Source organism: Trachurus japonicus, chromosome 6 (genome assembly GCF_045865225.1).
Source record: "Trachurus japonicus isolate A0001 chromosome 6, Traja_1.0".
NCBI lineage: Eukaryota > Metazoa > Chordata > Actinopteri > Carangiformes > Carangidae > Trachurus > Trachurus japonicus.
Genome location: NC_140912.1, coordinates 4,358,186 through 4,381,955, shown reverse-complemented (window position 1 = coordinate 4,381,955; position 23,770 = coordinate 4,358,186). Strand labels below are relative to the sequence as shown.

General features: G+C 43.2%; 2 protein-coding genes across 2 annotated transcripts; one reads left to right on the top strand and one right to left on the bottom strand.

The window, feature by feature from the left end:
* Positions 1-1,161: 1,161 nt before the first annotated feature.
* chtf8 (CTF8, chromosome transmission fidelity factor 8 homolog (S. cerevisiae)) lies at positions 1,162-3,462 on the bottom strand. The gene is made up of 3 exons (XM_085778353.1): positions 3,301-3,462; positions 2,664-2,787; positions 1,162-1,756 (listed from the first exon to the last, which is right to left on the bottom strand). Exons 1-3 carry the CDS (start codon positions 3,318-3,320, stop codon positions 1,484-1,486), a joined length of 417 nt encoding a protein of 138 aa, XP_085634479.1. The 5' UTR covers positions 3,321-3,462; the 3' UTR covers positions 1,162-1,483.
* A 32-nt stretch (positions 3,463-3,494) lies between these two features.
* Positions 3,495-23,552, top strand: utp4 (UTP4 small subunit processome component). Its single transcript, XM_085778352.1, has 17 exons — positions 3,495-3,643; positions 3,812-3,975; positions 4,711-4,899; positions 5,018-5,102; positions 5,260-5,349; positions 5,476-5,687; positions 5,794-5,965; positions 12,395-12,486; positions 12,596-12,692; positions 12,792-12,856; positions 13,536-13,661; positions 13,776-13,932; positions 14,230-14,336; positions 14,443-14,538; positions 19,294-19,479; positions 22,014-22,124; positions 23,298-23,552. Exons 2-17 carry the CDS (start codon positions 3,817-3,819, stop codon positions 23,412-23,414), a joined length of 2,061 nt encoding a protein of 686 aa, XP_085634478.1. The 5' UTR covers positions 3,495-3,643; positions 3,812-3,816; the 3' UTR covers positions 23,415-23,552.
* The last annotated feature ends 218 nt before the right edge of the window (positions 23,553-23,770 follow it).

Sequence of the window (23,770 nt, the reverse complement as noted above, 5' to 3'; positions counted from 1 at the left end):
TCATTATGTTCTAAGAGGACGGCTTTTTACTGCTGGGGTCACACCTTAACATGGGCACCGCCTCCACCAAACAAAAACATACACATATACAGTGTCAATTCTCTGGCAACACGTGATTTCAATTCCTTTTTATGCCACAGTATGAATCCTCAGATATTATTTAGTGGCAGGGTGGTATTATGTGAGACTTATCGTGTTCAAGTGTCCAAACCTCAATAAGAGTGAGAGGGAGGGTGGTCCACACTTTGTCTACTTACTGCTGCTGTATATTTAGCACATTGACAGTGTTGTTGGGAGGCAGCAGAACCCCCTTCACCCTGACCACTGCAACGTTTACTCATCCACCATCAAAGCAATGCAGATCCCTGTGAGTCGCGGTTGAGCAAACCAGTTCAATAGTGTCTCATTTGTGAAGGTGAACACAGGTCCCTGCAGAGGCACAAGTTCTGGCTATGTGTATTCATGAAAAGCAATTTCATTTCACATTCCACAACCATCTCTGAGCAGGGCTTTTTTTTCTGATGCTGAACTGTTGAGCCATCTGAAAGGCACGGCCCGATGAAAGACACCTTTGAGTTTCATTGTGGGATGTGAGACAGCCTCCATCTTCTTCCTCTCAGCCTCAACTGCTTCAATTTTGAATTTAGTCTCAAGTGTCATGAGGTTGCGACAGAGTTAAGTGTCTTTTTTAATGGACTTAGTCAGAGCATGTCTTTATCCAGGGCCAACCCCAGCCCACACTGGGTAAAGGCGAGCTACGCCTGTACAGGTTGCCAGTCTGCCACCAGACTGACAAACTCTCATTCAGAGAGAGAGTGTCTATTGGAGTGAATTGTTATCCATTGATCAGCAGTTATCAGTTGGTTAAGACCAGCACACATTTTCCATTCTAAACTGTCCAGTGGTCAAATAATTAACTACCAAACTGATCTCTTCACGCTGTACACTTAGTAGTGACCATACAGGCTGAGCAGAAGGACAGAGGCCTTTGGCTTTGCAATAGAAAATGGGCAACAGCTACTGTAATTGCAGCCATACAGGCTGGATTTCTGTAACATCTCCATATTGACAAAGGTTGAATGTGCAAATGGGGGACCAACACAGTACTAGGCAGGTGGTCATAATGTCATGCCTGAATATGAATATAGTGCCACTTGGAGATAATTTACACAATATATTCATTTATTTTCATACGAAAAGACTTAAAATTCAATAAACTCAGTACTCTGTGAAGAATCTCAGCAGAACAGTACAAAATTGATCAAAGTCTCTCGATGGAATCACTTCAGATCTAAGGTTGACAGTATTGATCAATATAAAGATGTATTATTAATCAGTTGTACAACTAATTTGTAACCAAACTGCATATGTCATTGTTGGAAGACGCAAACAGAAGGATGTGGAGTCCAGTACTGTAAAGGTGAGATGGATCAGTGTCTTAGTGTCCCACACGACCTCTGACCCCCTGAGGAGACATGTCCCACTACACCTTCTTGGGCACATTAGTGATGATGGGTTTGGGACGTGTCTTAAAGATCAACTTCCTCTTAATGAGGGCAGACACGTAGTAAGACTTGGAGGTGGCATCATGCTGGTCTGTTTCCATGGGTACCTGTGTGACATCGCTGTTATCATCACGGCCGACCAGGGAATCCTGCGAGGGGCTGCACTGCTTAGTGAGGACGGCAAATTGTTTCTCCAGCTTGACCTGCTTCCCATACAGAATGTGATGTCCTACAATCAGCACTGGCACCCCCTGGTGGAGGGAGGAAGAGGAGCAGCTAATTACAATGAGAGACTGAGGGAATAATATGTTTTCATCAAGGTGCCATTTTTTAATTGGCTGGTTAGTCTGATCAGCAGTCCAAAATCTAGAGATACTCAGTTTACCATCATGTCAGAAAGAGAAACGCCTCAAATCTTCACAAGTGAGTGACAATGACAAAATTAACTGAATACAGAAAACACTTGATCTTCTAATAAATGGAGACCAAAAGCTTCACCTTTGAACTCTGTTTATTTATTTAGCTGCACAAGGCGGAGGAACTGCTGAAAAAAAAGGTGAAAATAGTGTGTTCACATACGGATTAAGTACCTGTACTCTGAGGCCCTGTAGATTTTGGAATTGAAAACAAAACCTAAACTTGCTATAATTTGATATTTTACAGACTAAATTGTTAATCAATTAAGTGAAAAATAAACAACATACGGTAGATTGATAATGAAAACAACAATTAATCAGGACCTGTTCACTAGGCTTGTATATCCAGTGACAGGATGCTGCGATCTATTGTATAACATTTTAATACAACTTTTTTAATGCTCATGTTTTCTCTGTGGTTCTTGGTTTGGCAGATGTCATGTCCTGCTGAGGTGTGTGTTACAACCAAACTCGAATATCTTGATACAGTTCAGCACAAATACTATGATAAAGTTATGATTATATACTTTTTTTGTTATTGTGAAAAGAAAATCACATGATGTAGAACAAAGTAACATCTGATAATATCACATATCAGTCCAAGCCTTGTCCTGCTCCTGACAGACACTGAACTTTGCATGCTCGTTATTTCTACAAAGATGCTTAGGAGTCTATCCTTGGAGGGCACAAATAACAAAAAAAGAGCTCTTTTTTCTGATTGGCCACAGAGCATCTGCTATACCTCCTTGGTGTACATCAGGTCGCCCATCACATTTCCTGCCAGACCAGAGTTGTGTCTGGACACCATCTCTCCCTGCAGCTCCACCAGCAACCACTCTGGAGGACTGCTGCCATCCACACTGCCTCTGAAGGAGTGTATACACACACACACACACACACACACACACATCAACTAAACAAATTCAAATACATGTGCCTAACAACTACAATGCCAGAGACAAAAGTAACAAAACTAATTCACCCTCTGTATCTTTGACATCATGAATGACACTTTAGCTTTTACATCTGGTTCTGTCATTTCCTCCACAAACTAAACTCTGGCCTGTCACTAGGCAGTTGATAAGGCTGCATAACTGATCAACAATATCAATCCGCACAAAGAAATTCAGTAAAATAATAATAATAATAATAATAATAATAATAATAATAAATTAACATAATCAACAACATAATTAACATCAGCGTAATAACGTTATCCGTCATTTGAGCACAACCTTTATTATATTGATTTCCGGTATATATTTTGCAGAGCACAAAACTTTGATTCATGCTTTAAGCCCGGGTGCATTACAGTATTGTGTTTACATGATGCTGGACAAAAGACAAGTACCGGGCAACAGTTTGTTCATCTTTCTTACCTTATGATTACTTGAACCATTGAGTCGTCAGACAGAGGAAACGTCGTACGACTGAACAAAACAAAAAATGTCAGACAGGTTATCGATCTATTGACTTTGAATCAGTCGTAACATAGCCGCTTTGACACGAGCAAACAACGAAACAGCTCCCAGTACTCACAGTTCAACAGTATTTCCCGCCAGCTGTGTCAGCGTGATGACGCACTTCCGCGACGTCAGTGACGGGACGAATAGCTTCCGGGTTGTGAGCATGCTTGTGGGTCCTCAACGTGGTTCCTGGTGTTTTCTCTCGTGCGTGGACCTGCCAGTGAAGAAAGTTTAGTGACTGTGGACAAACCAGCGGGTGAATATGTTTTCTAGTGCAGACTGACAGTGTTTAACAGGAGGAGTAGCTAGACCGACACTCTACAGTCCGTGTAGTGAGGCTGCCAGGTTGAGGCCGGGCGGACGGACAGCGTGTTTACAGCCGCTAACCTGCCTGTCCCGTGTGTCTCTGTGTTTTCCTCGCCAGTGACAATGGGTGAATTTAAGGTTCACCGTGTCCGCTTCTTCGACTACATGCCCAGTGCTATCAGGGCCATGGCGTACAACAGCGGTCACGAGCGGCTGGCCGTGGCCCGGGCCGACGGAGCCGTGGAGATGTTCGACTTCTCTGACAACTACTTCCAGGAGAAGGTAACAACTCCCAGGGTCCACATGGTCCAGCCCGGTCTGCTGCTGCTCCGCTGGAGCCTTGTACTAACCACTGAGCAGCAGCACTTTGATTAACAAACATGTTGTTTTTATGGGATGTCACCCTTCTCATTGTGTTTCTATTGTCTTTTATTCCCTACCTTGATCTGTGTCATTCTTTATTCATTTGTTTTAGTTCCCAAACATCCTCAGTCTCTGTTGTTGTCATTTTCCTTCTGTTGTCTTCATATATCCTTATCATCCTTATTGTATTCATCTTTGTCTTATATTGTTATTATTTCCCATTAATCGCACTTTATATGATTGTACCACTCAGTTCAGCTACTCTAATTTGTGTCTGGCTGCTTTTAGTTTTTATGCCTTTTCTTATTTTATCTTTTTTTTTAAAAAATCTCATTCTATGCTTTTTATTATTTTAGTGATGAAACCTTTTTATTTTCCTCATACTTCATTTAATTGCTCAGATTCCGTTCCTCTGCCATTGTTCTTGTGTGTCTCTGCTTTATGTCAAATAACTTTGTATGCTCTTAAAGTTGCTATATAAATACAATTATTATTATGGTTATTGTTAATAAGCAAGCAAACAACAAATTACCTAATTTGTCAGTCGAGTTTTATGCGACAGGGCCTTTTTATACTGAGCTCTGTTGGAGAATTCCAGCTTGAGGTGAGTCATGCAGAAATAACCAACAGACTTGTTGTGATTGTGATTAACAGGTGATACCAGGACAGGACAACAGAGCTATTGAATCTCTGTGTTGGGTGAACAAGCGGCTGTTCAGTGCTGGTTTGAATGGAGAGGTCACAGAATATGACTTGGAGAACCTGAGGCCTAAGTACACAGTAGTGGCCTATGGAGGACCAACCTGGACCATCAGCAGCAACAACCAGGGAACAATGCTAGCAGTCAGTAAAGATGATCTGGATATTGTATTCACTGTGACTCTTCATCCACAAAAGCCAATTAAAGTGTTAAGCCTCCTCTGGCCTTGTTTGTTAATTGAGCGAATGTTTTCTACGTCAGGTTGGTTGTGAAGACGGGACAGTGAAGATGTTTGAAATACTGGAGGAGGGCATTCAGTTTCAAAGAAACCTCGACAGACAGAAAGGTAAGAGACAACGAGCTGGTTCTGTGGTGGTTTTGATTTTCTGCTTGACAGTAATATTCATAAATCCCTGCCAGTGCCTGAAGTTATTTACTACAACCACGCTATACTTTTAAATGCAGATATGTGTCCGTCCGGTGACTAACTTGTGATCTTCTAGGTCGTATTATATCTCTGTCCTGGCATCCCTCTGGCACACTGATTGCTGCTGGTATGATGGACATGATCCGAGTCTTTGATGTTAAGACAGGTAAGAAGTTACACTTCTATCATGAAGGCCTAAGGACAATTATCACAGCATTATGAATATTGAATTTGGTGTCTGTTAAATATCACTGTGACGTCTCAGTTTCTGCTTTTGTTTTTCTGACCTCAGGCCACGCCACACATAGATTACTGGTGGAAAGAGGTGCGGGGGCGTCCAAGAGCAGAGAGGTTGTGGTTTGGTGTGTCGCCTTCCTTTCTGACCACACCATCATTAGCGGTGATTCAGCAGGAAAGGTCCAGATCTGGGACGGATTCACGGGAACACTGATCAGAACTCACCTGGTAACAAAGTGGGACGTTCTGGCTCTTTCTGTTTCACAGGTAAAAACCATACCAATTATTACATTACACATCGTGCAACTTCTGAACAGATTTAGGTTCATTACACCACCAGTTGATGATATTAATCTTTGCACATATTTGACAGGATCAGACCAGTCTGATAGCTGGGACATCAGAAGGCACTGTCCTCCAGTTCCAGTTCCTCTCTTCCACAGTGGGCCAGAAGGATAAGGAGTGGGTCCGGACGAGGACTTTTAAAAACCATTCACATGATGTACGGGCACTCGCCCACACGGAGACTGCCGTGGTGTCTGGAGGTCAGTGGTGAACCTGCTGTTGGTGTGTGATGTATATGTAACTACAAATTAAGAAATCTGTCAGTCTACACACAAATTTAAGTTACATTACAGGTTTTTCTAGTTAGGAAGGGAGGAAATCCATTAAAATGTCCAAAATACAACTGATGTTGAACTTGTCCATACTGTCCTGGTTTAACTCATTGAGTGCCAACCACGTAATTTCTCGTTTTTCGTTCCCATGCGTTGAGTGCCAAAAACGAAATTTTTCGTTTTTTGCTTTTTTTTTAAATTATGAAAATAGACACTTTAATACACATTATATGTAAATTTGGGGACTCTACGACGAGCAGAACTGAAATAGATGACGATCAAAGTCACATGACAGCTCATGATCTGGAAGTTTTTATCATAACTCAGCTTCTGCAAACGGAGTTCTGCATGCAGATGCAGCGCAGCTGCGCCGCAGCTGCTCTGCTCTCACCCGCGAGGCTGCAGCAGCTGGGAGCTGAACCAGGAAGCTCTCAGCCGACAGTCCCGCCCGGTCTTCATCTGGAGCAACACTGTGTCCTCCCCAAAGTCCTCCCGCGGTAAAATCTGATGGTCTCTGGGTCAAAGCAGACCGGCACCACCGACCCGTACCACAGAAGGACCACGACCACCGGCGGGACCGGTGTTCGCGAGCCGCTGTGGCCGGCAGAGCCTCACGTTCCGCGGCGAGAGGCTGTGACACGGCACGGTGCGTCTGTGTTATTGTTGTTTAGTGGCGCCCCCCCCGCCCCCGATGGTGGTTGTAGCGGCAATCTTTCTTCTTCAGGCTACTCGTTTTGCCACTACTATTAAGCAGTCTTCTTGGCAGTAAGCTTGACACAGAAAAAGAGAGGAATCTTCGAAGACAGTAACTAGGTTCAAAAATAGTTTTACTTAAAACAAAAACAAAGTTACAAGATTCACTCTGGTATTCTCTTCTTATTATTCTTGTCAAAAAACTGTCTTGCTCCTTAGGCTGCTTAAACTGGTCTGAGAGCTATGATGTCATCCACAGCATAATTAAAGGAGCAGTTACACATTTTAAATAAAAACTATAAACTATTGCAAGCAATACAAGTATGGCTCTTACATTTCCAGCCCCTAATTGCTTATGCTAAATGCAGAACAATTACCAAACATTTTCACATGAGAGCCATGTTACATTCAACATAGTAACTAATTTACCCTTACATGTACATTATAATGCAAAAAAGATGAACAACTTTATACATTAACTGTCATTAGCGCTCTTCACTCAAATAATTCACACTGCATGTTTCAGCAGGCACAGCTTGGTTACAGGTCTGTCCAGTACGTTAGTCTTCGTCTGCACACTGACTCGCCTCACTGTACCACTTGAGTCAGGTAATGTCTTTATTACTCGACCCATATTCCAGGAGTTGCGAGGGGCAGATTCATCTACTATCAGTACAACATCTCCTGGCGAGAAGTTCCTCTGTGGTGTGAGCCACTTTTGTCTCTCTTGAAGGAGTGGCAAGTATTCTCTCGTCCATCTAGTCCAAAACAGATCAGCTATGTACTGTATCTGTCTCCACCGGCGACGTGTGTACTGGTCATCTTGGTCAAAGACTCCTGGTGGAATGTTAGGTTGTGTCTTCATGAGCAACAAGTGATTGGGAGTGAGAGCTTCAACATCACCCGGGTCGTCTGATGAGAGTGTTATCGGTCTGTTATTGATGATGGCCTCGACTTCACACATGATGGTTTGGAGTCCTTCATCATCTAGTGACTGTTGTTGTAGCACAGAGTTTAAGACCTTTCTTACAGTACGGATTTGTCTTTCCCATACGCCACCTTGGTGGGACGCTGCTGGGGTGTTGAAAATCCACTTGATGCCTTTTTGTGTCATAACGTTCTGTACTTTTGTCTGATTCAGGTTTTCCAATGCTTTGCGCAGCTCCTTTTCTGCTGCAACAAAATTTGTTCCATTGTCTGAGCGTAAAACTTTTACTTGCCCTCTTCTACATATGAACCGACGTATGGCGTTAATGCAGGAATCTGTATCCAAACTGTGAGCGATCTCAAGGTGAACAGCTCTCACAGTGAGACAAGTGAAAATTACGCCGTACCGTTTGACAAGGCTCCTTCCACGTTTGACCTCAAATGGCCCGAAGAAGTCAACTCCCACGTTGGTAAAGGGGGGTAGATCTGGCTGTAGCCTGTCTTCAGGTAGATCTGCCATCTTTTGTTTTCCAGCCTTAGCATGAAGTCTTTTGCACACGGTGCACTTTGAGATAATCCTCCTTACAGCTGAGTTAGCTTGAGGGATCCAATATTTCTGTCGCAGCATTGCCAGCATGTAGTTGCGACCACAATGTCCAACTTCTTGGTGGATGTGTTGCAGTATGAGGTTGGCTATATGTGAATTTTTAGAGAGGATGGCTGGGTGTTTAGCTTCTTGTGGCATTGCAGCTTTATGAAGCCGTCCTCCAACTCTTAATATTTCATCCTGCAACATGGGATCAAGTTTGTAAATCTGGCTTTTTTTCTTGATGGGAGCATTTTCTTTTAGAGCACAGATTTCGTCTGTGTAGTCCTGCGACTGACTTATTCGTATGAGCTCCACTTCTGCTTCAACCAGATCCTCCAGTGACAACGGATGTTGTTGAATCGTTGATTTGAATTTCTTCATGTGCTGATCAATGAACTTGCTCTGTTTTTCAGTGTTGTTCTCAGATTGACTGATTGTAGTTTTGAGATCTTTTCTCTTGTCTTTCAGTTGTAGTAGCATCCTCTTTAGTCTGAGAAACCATCCGACTGCTTTCTTTAGTCGTTGCCATGACGAGTAGTAAGTGATAAGCTTGTTGAGTGTATCATAACTCTCTTGTGTGATGGTTATGGTCACTCTAGCACATGTTTTGATTTCCGGATCTTCCTCTGTGGTCAACTCTCTTTCATCCAATTGTTTTGGCCACTCACTTTCAGACTTCAACAGGAAAGCTGGTCCATGTATCCAGACTTTGCTCTGCATGAACTTCTCCACTTTCACTCCTCGAGAGCCCTGATCTGCTGGGTTTTGCGCTGAGTTGACATAATGCCACTGTGTAGGATGAGAATGATCTCTGATTGTTGTAACTCTGTTCGCTACAAACGTTTTGAAGCGAGCACTTTCATTTGACAGATATCTGAGCACTGTAGTGCTATCTGTCCAGAAGACGGATTCCTGTAACGGGATCTTCAGTTCTTGTTTGAGCATTCTGTCCATTTTTACAGCAATGACTGCTGCTGTCAGCTCCAATCTCGGTATTGTGACATGTTTCAGAGGTGTTACTCTTGATTTTCCTATTAGGAGGGAACAGTGTTTTTTGTTCTCACGGCTGGTAAGCAACAGGTAGGAGGCAGTAGCATATCCATCCTCGCTCGCATCAGCAAAATGATGCAGCTGTGCTGATTGTGTGGATCCAAACCCTTCTGCTTTGATGCATCTGGGTATGCTGAACTCTGCCAAACTCTTTAAATCTGCCAACCATTCTTTCCACTTTTTTGCATCTCCACCTTCAATCTCATCATCCCAACCATGTTTCTTCTTACACAGGTCACGTAAGATGAGTTTTGCCGGTAAAATCAGCGGCGCCAACAGACCGAGAGGGTCGAAGACAGAACTTACTGTGGACAAGATACCGCGTCTGGTGACAGGTTTACTTTGCTTGTTTATTTGAAATCTGAACCTGTCAGTCTCTGTGCACCATTCCACACCAAGTGCACGTTCCATAGGCAGTGTGTTTTGACTCAAGTCTAGGTCTTTCACTTCAGGTGCCTTTTCATTGTCTGGAATAGACCGCAAGACTGTTTTGCTGTTACTCACCCACTTAGTGAGATGGAAACCTCCTCTAGCGCATAAGGCTGTGAGCTCTTGCACAAGGCTGGCTGCTTGGTCACTTGTTTCCACTGCCTTTAGGCAATCATCAACATAAAAATGTCTTAACACAGTGTCAACTGCCTCTGCACTCACAATTCCTCTTGCATCTTCCGCAGTTCTTCTCAGAGCATACGAAGCGCAACTGGGTGAAGATGTAGCACCAAAAAGGTGTACTTTCATCCTGAATTCTTCCACGTCACTGTTTAGATCGCCGTCCGGCCACCACAGGAACCGTAGCAGGTCTGTATCTTCCTCTGGGACCCTCACTTGATAAAACATAGACTCCACATCTGCCATCAGTGCCACTGGATGTTCCCTGAATCTTAATAGAACACCAGTGAGGTTGTTAGTGAGGTCTGGTCCCTGCAGCAATTGTTCATTTAGTGAGACACCCTGATATGTTGTTGTGCAATCAAAAACTACTCTTATTTTCTTTTTCTTAGGGTGGTACACCCCGTGGTGGGGGATGTACCAGACACGTCCATCACTGCGACTGATCTGTTCAGCTGATATTTTCTCAGCGTAGTCTTTTTCAATGATGCCCTTCATGAATGATATGTAATCTTTATGGAAGTCTGGATTCTTCTTTAACTTCCTCTTGAGATTGTCGGCCCGCTGCTCTGCTCTGATAGTTTCATCTACTAATTTCTTCCTCATCGCAGCACACCATTTTTCAGTGTCCACAACAAAGTTTACTAAAGGTGTGGTTTTTGGCTCATACCACTCACGTTGGTCTCTTTGTCCTTCCTCTTTATCCATAAGAGCAACAACTGCAATGTTTATATCCTCAAACTCAGTGATTATTTCGTGAAAATTATCATGAAGCAATGCATCCACTTCATCCACATTGGAACCATCGTGCTTCAGGCTTTCAATATTGTTCATCATGCCTGTAAGCTGGGATAATTTTCCTCTCCTTGAGGCAATAAGTCTGCTTATTTTGTCACATATTGCCTTTTCTGTGGGCTTTGGCGCCCTCTTCTGGTCAGATTCCTCCATAGCCACAGCACCACAGCACAAGCCACTTTACTTAGAATTCAGCTTAAAACAGTCAGTTCTTCCAGGAAACACTAATGTCCATCAGTTTCTTCATAAGCACATCAGTTTTCAATGACTAGCTGATATCCAAATCCACTTTCATGAAATGCCTCCACCATGTGCTGCGCCTCTCCACCAGGCTAGCGTTAGCTTTCCATGTGTTAGCTTAATTAGCTGTTGAATTCTTGTTGCAAAGCATCCACAGACTTACGTATTTCAGTTTGAGGACTTGGGTTGTCTCCTTATCCATGAAGAAACAGCTTTAATCCGGTTCATCCGTTCTTCTTTCCACTGAGAGCGGAGTTTTTTGACTCGCATGTAGCGGCAATCTTTCTTCTTCAGGCTACTCGTTTTGCCACTACTATTAAGCAGTCTTCTTGGCAGTAAGCTTGACACAGAAAAAGAGAGGAATCTTCGAAGACAGTAACTAGGTTCAAAAATAGTTTTACTTAAAACAAAAACAAAGTTACAAGATTCACTCTGGTATTCTCTTCTTATTATTCTTGTCAAAAAACTGTCTTGCTCCTTAGGCTGCTTAAACTGGTCTGAGAGCTATGATGTCATCCACAGCATAATTAAAGGAGCAGTTACACATTTTAAATAAAAACTATAAACTATTGCAAGCAATACAAGTATGGCTCTTACAGTGGTTTTGTGAATAGAACAACAATTGTTGTGTATATTTATCTTATACGAGCCCTTTGATCCAGAAATGCGAGTGTGAGAAGAGCGACAGGCACAAACAGCGCACCTTTCATAAAAGACGCTCTATCTCCTTTTCTAGAAAAAAAGGAGGGATTTTGGTGAAACCCAGCCATGTTTAGCTTGACTTTTCTCAGGAACGGAGGCACGTAGAAACAAACGGTTTGTGGCCATTTGAAGGATAAAGTTAAACCTTTCAAATGAGCCACAGTATGTGTTGGTGGCAATAATATAGAATACACTATGGCTCTAAAATAAAAAGTCAAATATGGTCTAATTTGCCGGTACACTTGACTAAAACTTTGGAAAGGAGCGCGGCACTCAATGAGTTAACACAGATTGATGTATACAAACAATGTTAGAATTAAATACAGTGTTTCAGGAGACTCGTTTACACTCGTCAACAACCATTGTACATGGATGTCTACGATGCCATGATTTGCTCTTCATCAATGTTATCTCATGACTGTAGGCTGTGTTCAGAGCAGCATTAGAGCTGTGAGTTAAGTTTGGTCTTTCCCATTCATTTCAGTGAGACCACAGTAGCGTTTCAGCAGAAAGATTGAACTTGGCCTAACATCTCTAATGCTGCAGTCTGTCAGTCTGCAATACACCAGCTATCCCATTATGCAAGACTTATTTCTGGTGTTATTTCCACACCCGGTGTGTGTGAAAACAGATGACTATCCTATATTCAAAATGTGGGAACATGAACTGTGCAATACAGTTTACAGTCATCTTAAATTTAAAGTAAACTAAACTCATGATAAGATGAAGGTGACGATGATGTTTGTGATCAGGTATGGACACTCAGCTGGTAGTGCGACCCCTGCTGGACAAAGTAGAGAAGAACACCCGGGAGTCAGCACTGCGCAAAATAGCTTTCCCACATGTGAGTACACACCGGTAGATTATTCTTGGAGTCGAAGAACAATGTGTGTTGAAACGGTTTGATCATAACCCATGGCAACATGTTTATTACTTGTCTCTCCTCTATGTAGAGAAGTCTGGTGTGTTGTGCAAAGAAAGCAGGACTGCTCCTCTTCCAGTTCCCTGGACATTTAGAGCTGTGGAGATTAGGAGAAAGCGATGGGCATGGTGAGGAACACACACACACACACACAGGACAGACAGAAGTAAAATGGGATCTTAATCTGACTGGACAGCTGTTACAGTGAAAGGTTTGTGTGTTGACAGGGAAGCATGGTGACAGTCTGCCTGTGAAGAGGAAACCAGAGAAGCTGATTCACCTGAAGAGGAAGGTGTGTAGTCAATGTGTTGTGGCTGTCTTTGTTTAACTCTGCTTTAACTCTCTGTGCTAGAAATTGTAAACATTGGCTAAGCCAGTCTGTTATTTTCAGCACTTTGAGTCTAAATGAAGGTCTACGTACTAGGGCTGCGCAATAAATCATTAAAAAATCGCGATCTCGATTAACACCTACATGTGATCTAATTTCTAAATGGCAATCATTCTTCTCATTTCATTTCATGAGATATATCACAAACAAATGCTCCTAGTTTCCTCTACGAGTTTATCATGTGCCCCCAAATGCTGCACTGCCGTTGCCGTCTCCCTCAACCTATGGCAAAGCACCTTTACATCATGTGACTCAGTGGAGCAGGAAGCCTGTCTGCAGTTGAGAGTTTTTGAAAGAGCTACACAATAAATCATAAACATTTTAATTGGGAAAAAATTGTGCCAGGGAATCATGATCTCAATTCTAGGCAAAAATAATCACGATTCACATTTTTTCCAGAAACGTTCAGCCTTACTTACTGTGATCAACAACATAACCTGTTTGAGATAAATCTTACTAAGAGTTTATTCTAATTAGACACTATTTGCAGACCTCCAGAAGTTCCTTATGAGTCATATCAAATATTTAGCCTGTATAGCGTACTGAAACCGAGGGCCTAATATGTGTGTGTTGATCTCTGCAGGGAGAGGATCATATCTGCTGCAGTGCTTTGTCTCCATGTGGAGGCTGGATTGCCTACGCAACAGTGTCCAGTGTCCGTCTCTACAGAGTACAGTACAACAACAACAACAACATCAGCATCAGCAAGGTGAGCTCCTCAGCGCTGATCCAGCTGTTCTCCTCCGTACCACAGCTACACTTAAACAATCTGTTTCAGCAGCTTATGAGCGAGGATCATGAAGCTACTTTCTCTTCTCTCCAGGTGTCCAAACTACCTAAAGATCTTCGATCAGCCCATCAGCTCTGCTTCTCCCCTGACTCCTCCAAGCTCTTTGCTTCCTCCAGCCATTCTTCAGTCATTGTCGTTGCGCTCGGCCAGACAGAGTGCAAATACCTTCAAACCCTCAAACCCAAGTCAGGTGAGTCTGAGTCCAGGCTCTGTGGTGCTCATTTATGTGAAATATTTGAAGAATTCTGATGGAAACTAAAGGAATGTTTAAAAAAAAATTATATTAGTATATATAGATATGATATACAGGCTACTGGGTTTTGACCTGGTCTTGTTTCTTGTTTCAAAGATCATTCTCCACAGAAAGTTTGATTGTTGCATATTTGTGAGACATTGTGAAAGCATAGTGAGATCTAACCAGTGGCACTTTTTTGTCAACAGCCTTGAGTTTGTACATAGTTTAACCAGTTTGTGTGTGTGTGTCCAGGCTCCAGACAGCCGGTCCACCTGCTGTTTGCCAGTGAGGACGGCAAGTGGCTCGCTACAGCAAACACAGACTCTGAGATCCACGTCTATAACCTCAGCAAGCTGAAGGTCAGTTTCAGCGCACATATTTTCTCCCTAGTCTTTGTCACCTTGTTGTTTTTCGGCGACAGTGTAAACCATCAGTGTTAAAAACCCGGCGTCTCTGTGCTTGCAGCTTCATTGTACGGTTCCAGTGTACAGCTCCTGTCCCACTGCCATCGCCATCCACCCAGTCACCAGCAACCTTGTGTCAGTGCACGCCGACCAGCAGGTAAACACTTTGTCAGGTTTTGTCCAACTTTATGTTCCCTGCTCTTATCTAATAATAATAATAACTAGAAAATTTCCTCTCGGGAAATTTTGAATGGGCCGCGGGGCTACTGCCGATTTTGCCATCTCTGTCAACATGGGAATCAAACCCACGATCTTAAGGTCAAGACAGAGCTGATCAGACAGACACATGATCATCTTTCTATAAGCACTGATATGGAGGAGCTGTAACCACATTAGGTTAACTGTGTGTGTGTGTGTGTGTGTGTGTGTGTGTGTGACACCAACAAGGTTTAACTTTAAAACCAGATTAAATCATGGTTTAAGTTTAAATTCTGTTGCACGTTAACTGTGTTTTAATCACATGAAGGTGTGTGTGTGTTTGTGTGTGTGTGTGTGTGACTGTAATCACATGAAGCTGGCTCTAGAGTCTGTGTGTGTGTGTGTGTGTGTGTGTGTGTGTGTGACTGTAATCACATGAAGCTGGCTCTAGAGTCTGTGTGTGTGTGTGTGTGTGACTATGAGCTGCATCCTGTGTCAGTCTGATTTAGCTGTGTCTGTGTTTATAAACATTTAAACGAGCTCCAGGTGGATTGTTTATGAAGTTAACGAGCTCTGGCCTGAGGATCAAAGAGGTTACCACGGCGATAGGGGCCCCCGCAGGCTGAGACAGACAGAAACGTGGAGAAAAACAGCCATTTTCTGCCTCTAAACCGGTCTCACATTTAGGCTTAGCATGACAAAACGGTAACTCCTATCAGAACAAAACACAGATCAACGTTGCTCTAAGGACTTACTGAAAATTTCGGTACGATTTGGTGTTTCTACAGTAAATATTTTGGCGACGCTGGCAGTTTTAAAACATCAGGCCGTTCTGCTCCTCTCAGAAAATATTTGTATTGGACTCAATGAGGAGCAGAGACAGACGTGGCCGCACTCAGAGGCTGATTCTGTAAGTTCTGTAAGTCTCTCTGATATTTTGAGCACATGACATGAGAGATAACAAGTTTGTCTTACAAATTCTGAAAAAATTATGTCTGTAGAGTGTAAATTGTGGCCGTGCTGACAGTTTATCCAGAAAAAATACAGAATGTTTCTTCACTCTCTCCCACTCTAACCGATGATGTCACGCACTCTGACATGAACATTCCATGCAATACACACCCATTATAAACTCATAATTTCTCCAAAAATGATCATGGTCATTGATCAGGGATTGATCAAAAACTATATGACCTATCAAAACGTGGAGTAATACGACAATACACAAGACTTGTGTCTACTGTTTAAAGTTTAAATGGAGTCTCTAGGTGAAAGTATGCCTGAGCAGTAGACGTTTGTTAAACTCCAATGATTGGTCTTTTTCGCTCTTTTTTTTCCGCCCGTCCCATTGACTTACATGCAAAATTTTTGCGCAGTTTTTCGCGACTACGTCGCGAAAAATTCGTAAACTGTTGAGAAAAGTAATAGCACAGCGATCCCGATCAAGACGCACGTTTTGATATATAATATGTCCTGCAACTCTTCGAGTTGCAGGACTAGTAGCGAATCGAAAAAGTGTCCGGAAGATGAAGGAGAACTAGAAAATTTCCTCTCGGGAAATTTTGAATGGGCCGCGGGGCTACTGCCGATTTTGCCATCTCTGTCAACATGGGAATCAAACCCACGATCTTAAGCGCAAGACAGAGCTGATCAGACAGACACATGATCATCTTTCTATAAGCACTGATATGGAGGAGCTGTAACCACATTAGGTTACCTGTGTGTGTGTGTGTGTGTGTGTGTGTGTGTGTGTGTGTGTGTGTGTGTGACACCAACAAGGTTTAACTTTAAAACCAGATGAAATCATGGTTTAAGTTTAAATTCTGTTGCACGTTAACTGTGTTTTAATCACATGAAGGTGTGTGTGTGTTTGTGGGTGTGTGTGTGTGTGTGACTGTAATCACATGAAGCTGGCTCTAGAGTCTGTGTGTGTGTGTGTGTGTGTGTGTGTGTGTGTGTGTGTGTGTGTGACTGTAATCACATGAAGCTGGCTCTAGAGCAGTGATTTTCAACCACTGTGCCGCGGCACACTAGTGTGCCGTGAGCGTTCGCCAGGTGTGCCGTGGAAAATTACCAAACTTAACTTAATTGATCCAAACTAGCGATGCACATTTTGAATTTTTTTTTCAGACTGATAACCGACGCTCATAGGCGATTATAACCGTTAACGAGTGAGATTCAGCACTCCACTGAGTGTCTGTGACTATAGGCTCGTGCCGACCGGCCAGTCTCATTTTGTTTGTTTGTTTTTTATTTTTTATAAAACTCCCACTGTGCTGCGTCTCATCCACGCCAGAACAGCTGAGCGCTCCTCTGCTCGTCTGTGCAGCTGCAGGTGAGTGACGGGGGAGCCGGCTGAGAGCCCCTCCTTTTTATTTTAGGGGCACCGTCCTTCGTATTCACTCACACACACGTCATTTTAAACATGTGTGTGTGTGTGTCTCATGTGCAGACGCAACGGTCAAATATAGACGGACAAGCAACAACTTAATTAATCATCGTTTAATAATTATTTTTATTTTGAAAATTGACCGGATTCTCTCGCCTTTTCTGTGCCCGACTTCCTGTCTGGTACGATTTGGTCTACCCAGCTTGACGGCGCTCTCGGCGCTCACGGCTCGCATGAAAAATAGAACTGAACCGATTTGAAGCGCTGCAGGTGCGCGCACTGCGCTCCAGAGCGCGAGATGTGCGACCAGGCAGAGTGAAGCACACGTTGCAGGTTGCACTCAGAGTTTGTTCTGACTTTCTATCACAGGGAGTACACAGCATAAGTTCAAGTCCTCTCATGTTTGCTGTGAAATATGGCTGAAGGCATGAGTTGATTGACAGCTAAAAAAAAAGAAGAAGAATCGTAGTCAAATCAGAATCAGAAGTTCTTGTTATCAGTTAACAGTTTGTGTCCAAACAAATATCATTTAGCTCCTAAAATAATTTGGCTCTGTTGAGCATCTGTGTCTGCAATAGTGACTGTCTGGCAGAGTTGGCTAATAAAATAGGACTTTTTTTTTATGTCAATGAGTGTAGTGGCAGAAGCCTGAACAATGACCATTACTGAGTCAGAATAAACTAACTACACTATAAGAGAAAAAATGTGTATTATATATACTGTATTAGGCTGCACTGTGTCATTTTCTATCATTTTTGGTTAGTGGTGTGCCGCGGGATTTTTTTAATGAACAAAATGTGCCTTTGCTCAAAAAAGGTTGAAAAACACTGCTCTAGAGTCTGTGTGTGTGTGTGTGTGTGACTGACTTGACACATAGTTAGTTAGTAGCTGCATCCTGTGTCAGTCTGATTTAGCTGTGTCTGTGTTTATAAACATTTAAACGAGCGCCAGGTGGATTGTTTATGAAGTTAACGAGCTCTGGCCTGAGGATCAAAGAGGTTACCACGGCGATAGGGGCCCCCGCAGGCTGAGACAGACAGAAACGTGGAGAAAAACAGCCATTTTCTGCCTCTAAACCGGCCTCACAATTAGGCTTAGCATGACAAAACGGTAACTCCTATCAGAACAAAACACAGATCAACGTTGCTCTAAGGACTTACTGAAAATTTCGGTACGATTTGGTGTTTCTACAGTAAATATTTTGGCGACGCTGGCAGTTTTAAAACATCAGGCCGTTCTGCTCCTCTCAGAAAATATTTGTATTGGACTCAATGAGGAGCAGGGACAGACGTGGCCGCACTCAGAGGCTGATTCTGTCAATTCTGTAAGTCTCTCTGATATTTTGAGCACATGACATGAGAGATAACAAGTTTGTCTTACAAATTCTGAAAAAATTATGTCTGTAGAGTGTAAATTGTGGCCGTGGTCACAGTTTATCCAGAAAAAATACAGAATGTTTCTTCACTCTCTCCCACTCTAACCGATGATGTCACGCACTCTGACACGAACATTCTGTCCAATACACACCCATTATAAACTCATAATTTCTCCAAAAATGATCATGGTCATTGATCAGGGATTGATCAAAAACTATATGACCTATCAAAACGTGGAGTAATACGACAATACACAAGACTTGTGTCTACTGTTTAAAGTTTAAATGGAGTCTCTAGGTGAAAGTATGCCTGAGCAGTAGACTTTTGTTAAACTCCAATGATTGGTCTTTTTCGCTCTTTTTTTCCCGCCCGTCCCATTGACTTACATGCAAAAATTTTGCGCAGTAAATCGCGACTTACGTCGCGAATAATTCGTACACTGTTGAGAAAAGTAATAGCACACCGATCCCGATCAGGACGCACATTTTGATATATAATTTGTCCTGCAACTCTTCGAGTTGCAGGACTAGTAGCGAACCGAAAGTTGGCCGGAAGTGGAAAAATAATAAGAAAAAATCCACACAATAACAGTAGTGCCCGGGCTTCGCCCGGGCACTGGTCCCTGCAGCTATTTCATAGCTGTTGGGACCAGTGCCCGGTGCGATTGCCCGTGGCCCTAATAATAAGAAGAAAAAATCCACACAATAACACAATAACTTCGCCCGGGCACTGGTCCCTGCAGCTATTTCATAGCTGTTGGGACCAGTGCCCGGGGCGATTGCCCGCGGCCCTAATAATAATAGTGATGATTGTGATAATGAATTATAAACTGATGATAACCTACCTGCTCTGCCACAACAATAAAAGACAACACAACATCCAGATAACAATGAGAGCGACTCACTCTACAGATCTCGCTACAGTGTGTGTTTTCTCTGTGTGTTTGCAGATATTTGAGTACTCTCTGGTGCAGAAGGAGTACACAGACTGGAGTCGCAAGCTGCAGAAACAAGGCCTGCACTCTCTGTGGCTGGAGAGGGACACGCCCGTCACCCACGTCACCTTCAACCCCAGAAACCCAGCTCACATCATTCTGCATGACATGTTCATGTTCTGCATCATTGACCAGACTCTGGTATGTGAGCGTTTACACTTCATTATACCACACTTGTGTCCAGTTCGGCCTCAGTTCCTCATGTCATGGAATAAACAACACTCATTGGTTTAACAACTGCATTTGTTGCTCCAGTGAATTGTGACAAAACATCAACACACACACTGTGTCAGATGATTTGAAGTCATGTGATGAGTTGCACACCTGTAGAATATTTTCTCACAAAGGCAAGTGCAAGCACAAGTCAGTGATTACTGCTGCTTAAACTTTCCACTGTGAGTCTTAATTCATTGAGTGCCAACCACGTAATTTCTCGTTTTTCGTTCCCATGCGTTGAGTGCCAACAACGTAATTTTACGTTTTTTGCTTTTTTTTTATTATTATGAAACTAGACACTTTAACACACCTTTATGTGTAAATTTGGGGACTCTACGATGAGCAGAACTGAAATAGATGACGATCAAAAACTCATGACAGCTCATGATCTGGAAGTTTCCATCATAACTCGGCTTTTGCAAACGGAGTTCTGCATGTGGATGCAGCGCAGACGCTCTGCTTTCACCCGCGAGGCTCCAGCAGCTCGGAGCCGAAACAGGAAGCTCTCAGCCAACAGTCCCGCCCGGTCTTCATCTGGAGCAACACCGTGTCCTCCCCAAGGTCCTCCCGCGGTAAAATGTGATGGTCTCTGGGCCAAAGCAGACCGGCACCACCGACCCGTACCACAGAAGGACCGCGACCACCGGTGGGACCAGTGTTCCAGACCTGCTGTGGCCGAGAGACCATCACACTCCGCGGCGAGAGGCTGTGACATGGCACGGTGCGTCTGTGTTATTGTTGTTTAGTGGCGCCCCCCCCGCCCCTGATGGTGGTTTTGTGAATAGAACAACAATTGTTGTATATATTTATCTTACACGAGCCCTTTGATCCAGAAATGCGAGTGTCAGAAGAGCGACAGACACAAACAGAGCACCTTTCATAAAAGACGCTGTATCTCCTTTTCTAGAAAAAAAGCAGGGATTTTGGTGAAACCCAGCCATGTTTAGCTTGACTTTTCTCAGGAACGGGGGCACGTAGAAACAAACGGTTTGTGGCCATTTGAAGCATAAAGTTTCACCTTTCAAATGAGCCACAGTATGTATGTATGTAAAAATGGTCTAAATTGCCGGTACACTTGACTAAAACTTTGGAAAGGAGCGCGGCACTCAATGAATTAAATACTGTTTAATTTTTCACCTTTGCTCCACTTTTGTTTTTGAAATCTGGAGCCTGACAAGTGATTTACGTGTCTGTTTAGGGGTTGGGCCATGTTCAGAGACGGAAAATCTGAAACCTCATTTAGACACTTAGGCTACGTTTATACGGAAACGATCTGAATAGAAAACGCAAAAGTGGCGTTGCGTTCTCACTTTTTAATTGGCGTTTAGACGAGCATTTTTGGGGTGGAAATCTGCGTGCATACTGTGACGCAAAAGTCTGGAATTTATGCATGCTGATTCCGTCTGACCAGGTTGAGCACCCATGGGGGGCACGCCACTGGATGTGCATTTCTCCGTGCCGGTCGGCAAGCGCCTCGTGGGTGTGTATGTGTAGCCCGTATGTGTGTGTAGCCTGTGTGAATGTGTGTTAATCTCTCTTGCGCTCTGTTAAGGTGAATCAACATAAATCGCTGCAGAGCGTGAGCCTGGCACAGAGGTGCGCGCTCTGGCTCATGCTCATCTGACACAATCGCTTACATGGCGCCGAAAGGAAACTGGCTCCGCTTCGCGGCTATTTCACGTCCGACGTTGATGTTAAACACACCTTTTTATTGATATTGTAGCGTCCAACCTAACGTAACTACGACAACATAACACAAACTTAGCTGACAGCTCTCACTTCTTCCTCTGCTCCTCCTCTCTCACTCACCTACTGAGGGACCGGGGTGAGTGTGAGGAAGACAGAGACACACTCTGTCCTCCTCACACTCACCCCGGTCCCTCAGTTTCTCATCCAACCTTCCTACCCGTACCGTACACATTCACAGTCAGTCAGAAGTCACACAACTTAAACATCATAAAAACAACATTGCTGCGGGGTCGCTACAATATTTTCAGTTGTGCAGTAGGCTATTATTAATAATGAGCCATGAATCCCATTGCTACATGGCATGATATGCGTACTAGTGTTTGTGCACCCACGGGCAAAAACATAAATCGCCGACTGTACAACCCAGAATTTTTCCCTCTTCTTCTTCTTGATTTCTGGCAGGCTGTACGCCGGCCCTCCGTGCCCTCCACAGGTCGTAGCAATCAGAGAAGACTTTTGCGTTTTCACCCTTTACATGGAGATGCAATGGGCGGAGTGTTTTTAAGATTTCCACTCTGGAGGGTGGTTTCACTTTTTTGCGTTTTCAAGCCCCCAAAACGCCACCGTCTAAACAAAAGGCACATCCGATAAAATATTTTGCCGTTTTCATCCGCGAGCGTTGTCGTGTAAACAGGGCCTTAGCCTGATATGATAATGTGGGATTAAATAACACTGTCATTGTATTTTTGTCTCTGTGTTTCCACATTCAGCCTCTCCCCGAAGCAAAGGCTTTGTTCTACAATCAAATGACACTGAGGAGTATTCCCGAGTCGGAGAGGGGTAGACACAGTCACGCCTTCAAGATCAGCAAGAATTTCCAGGTACGATCATCACACTAAGTTGAGCGGCGCTTTACTTTGACAACAGCAGTAACTTTCTGGGGCTCATGGAAGCGTACACACTTCCAGACACATGTCTATATTCACAGATTCATATCTTGATAATGATGCGTTATTTTCACATCCACATATGTCGTGGACTTAAATCCCTGCTATAACTGAAGATTGGGAGCAATTTTGAGTAATTTCGTTGTAGTTTTCTGTTTCATTCCTGCTTCTGTCTGTTGATCAGTCATCATCTGCTGTCTTTTTGAGTGACATCAAGTCACTGATGTCTCAGGCAAGGCAAGGCAATTTTATTTGTATAGCCCGTTTTTACAAACAGTTTGTCTCAAAGCCATTCATACTGTCCAATACTGGATGGATGCCGGGCCTGTGTTGCTGTATACCCACACTAGATGGAGACAGTGATGTTTTGTTGAGACCTTAGAGTGAGCAGAGACAGAGGTATCTGATGAGTTACATGAGTTGAACAGCTGTTTTTTCAGGACCTAAAATACTGTTCTGAGCAAAACTCATCAACAGCTAATGATGAAACTTTAAATCACTTCTAGAACAACCCAAACACGTGAATGCTGTTTTCTGAATGAAGAAAAACCTTCTTAATTATGGTTTATCATGGTTATGACTTTTATCTATAAAAGTATAAGGGGAAAAAAAAATAAAGATTTGTGTTTTGTTTTTTTTAGGATATATTAATTGGGAAAAGACAAAAAAGTGTGGTTGTGGACCTCAGAGGAGGCTGTTGGGAGGGAAGGTGTTGATCAAGGAAGTCACTGAAACGCTGCACTGCAGTTTGCAGTCAGTGACGATTTCATAACTGTTGGCACAAAGTACAGCCACACCAGGAGGTTGTAAGCAAGCATGTGCACTTGCATTCATGTGATTGGCCGATGCAGCACCTTGTCGGATGAGGTCATGAGCCAAGTTCCTCTTATCATCCACATGACACCACATAATAAAATTGTAACATCACTTCATTCAACCACAACAGCTTTGAATCAGTGTTTTCATTTGATGAGGTCATTGAACTACAGTCCATGGAAGTGTGCTGTAATTAACTCACATCATGGGGCTGGTAAACCCACTAAAGTCTACACAAACATTTCTACGCCCTGTCTAACTGATGGTTTCTGTTCTCGATCTGCCCCTCAGCACCTCCTGTGTGTCAACTTATTGGAGGACCAGTCTCTGGTTGTGGTGGAGCGCCCCCTGCTGGACATCATATCCCAACTGCCTGCACCAGTCAGGCAGAAGAAGTTTGCCACATAAATGAACTGAAGCAGGTTTTTTTGAAGATCAGATGTTCATATCAGAGGAAAGGGTTGTTACCTCAATGTAGCGCTGACATCCAAAACATGTGGCCACTTTATAAAAACTGTTTTGAAGTAATAAATAGAATTTACTGTCTTTTTCCTTTGACTGAGATGTTTTTGCTTGGTTTTCTGCTCTAGTACATTAATTAGTACCTACATAAATTAACATGGGGCTACTGTTACATGTAGGTATAAGTGAGTTTGACGTGTCTGCTGTTTTTCAGAGTTGGATTTAAATGTATGTGAAGTGAGATGCTGCTGAATCATTAGCTCCTTCAGTTTAAACTAAGGCATTCATGCAACCACACCACA

What these genes read in the sequence shown, in the direction of transcription:
- chtf8 (XM_085778353.1), bottom strand. Translation starts at nt 3,320, where the DNA reads ATGGTTCAAGTAATCATAAG. An exon ending in ATGGTTCAAGTAATCATAAG is followed by an intron (nt 2,788 to 3,300) that starts GTAAGAAAGATG and finishes ACACTCCTTCAG; the next exon opens with AGGCAGTGTGGATGGCAGCA. An exon ending in ACCTGATGTACACCAAGGAG is followed by an intron (nt 1,757 to 2,663) that starts GTATAGCAGATG and finishes TCCCTCCACCAG; the next exon opens with GGGGTGCCAGTGCTGATTGT.
- utp4 (XM_085778352.1), top strand. Translation starts at nt 3,817, where the DNA reads ATGGGTGAATTTAAGGTTCACCGTGTCCGCTTCTTCGACTACATGCCC. An exon ending in TGGCTCTTTCTGTTTCACAG is followed by an intron (nt 5,688 to 5,793) that starts GTAAAAACCATA and finishes CATATTTGACAG; the next exon opens with GATCAGACCAGTCTGATAGC. An exon ending in GCAAAATAGCTTTCCCACAT is followed by an intron (nt 12,487 to 12,595) that starts GTGAGTACACAC and finishes TCCTCTATGTAG; the next exon opens with AGAAGTCTGGTGTGTTGTGC.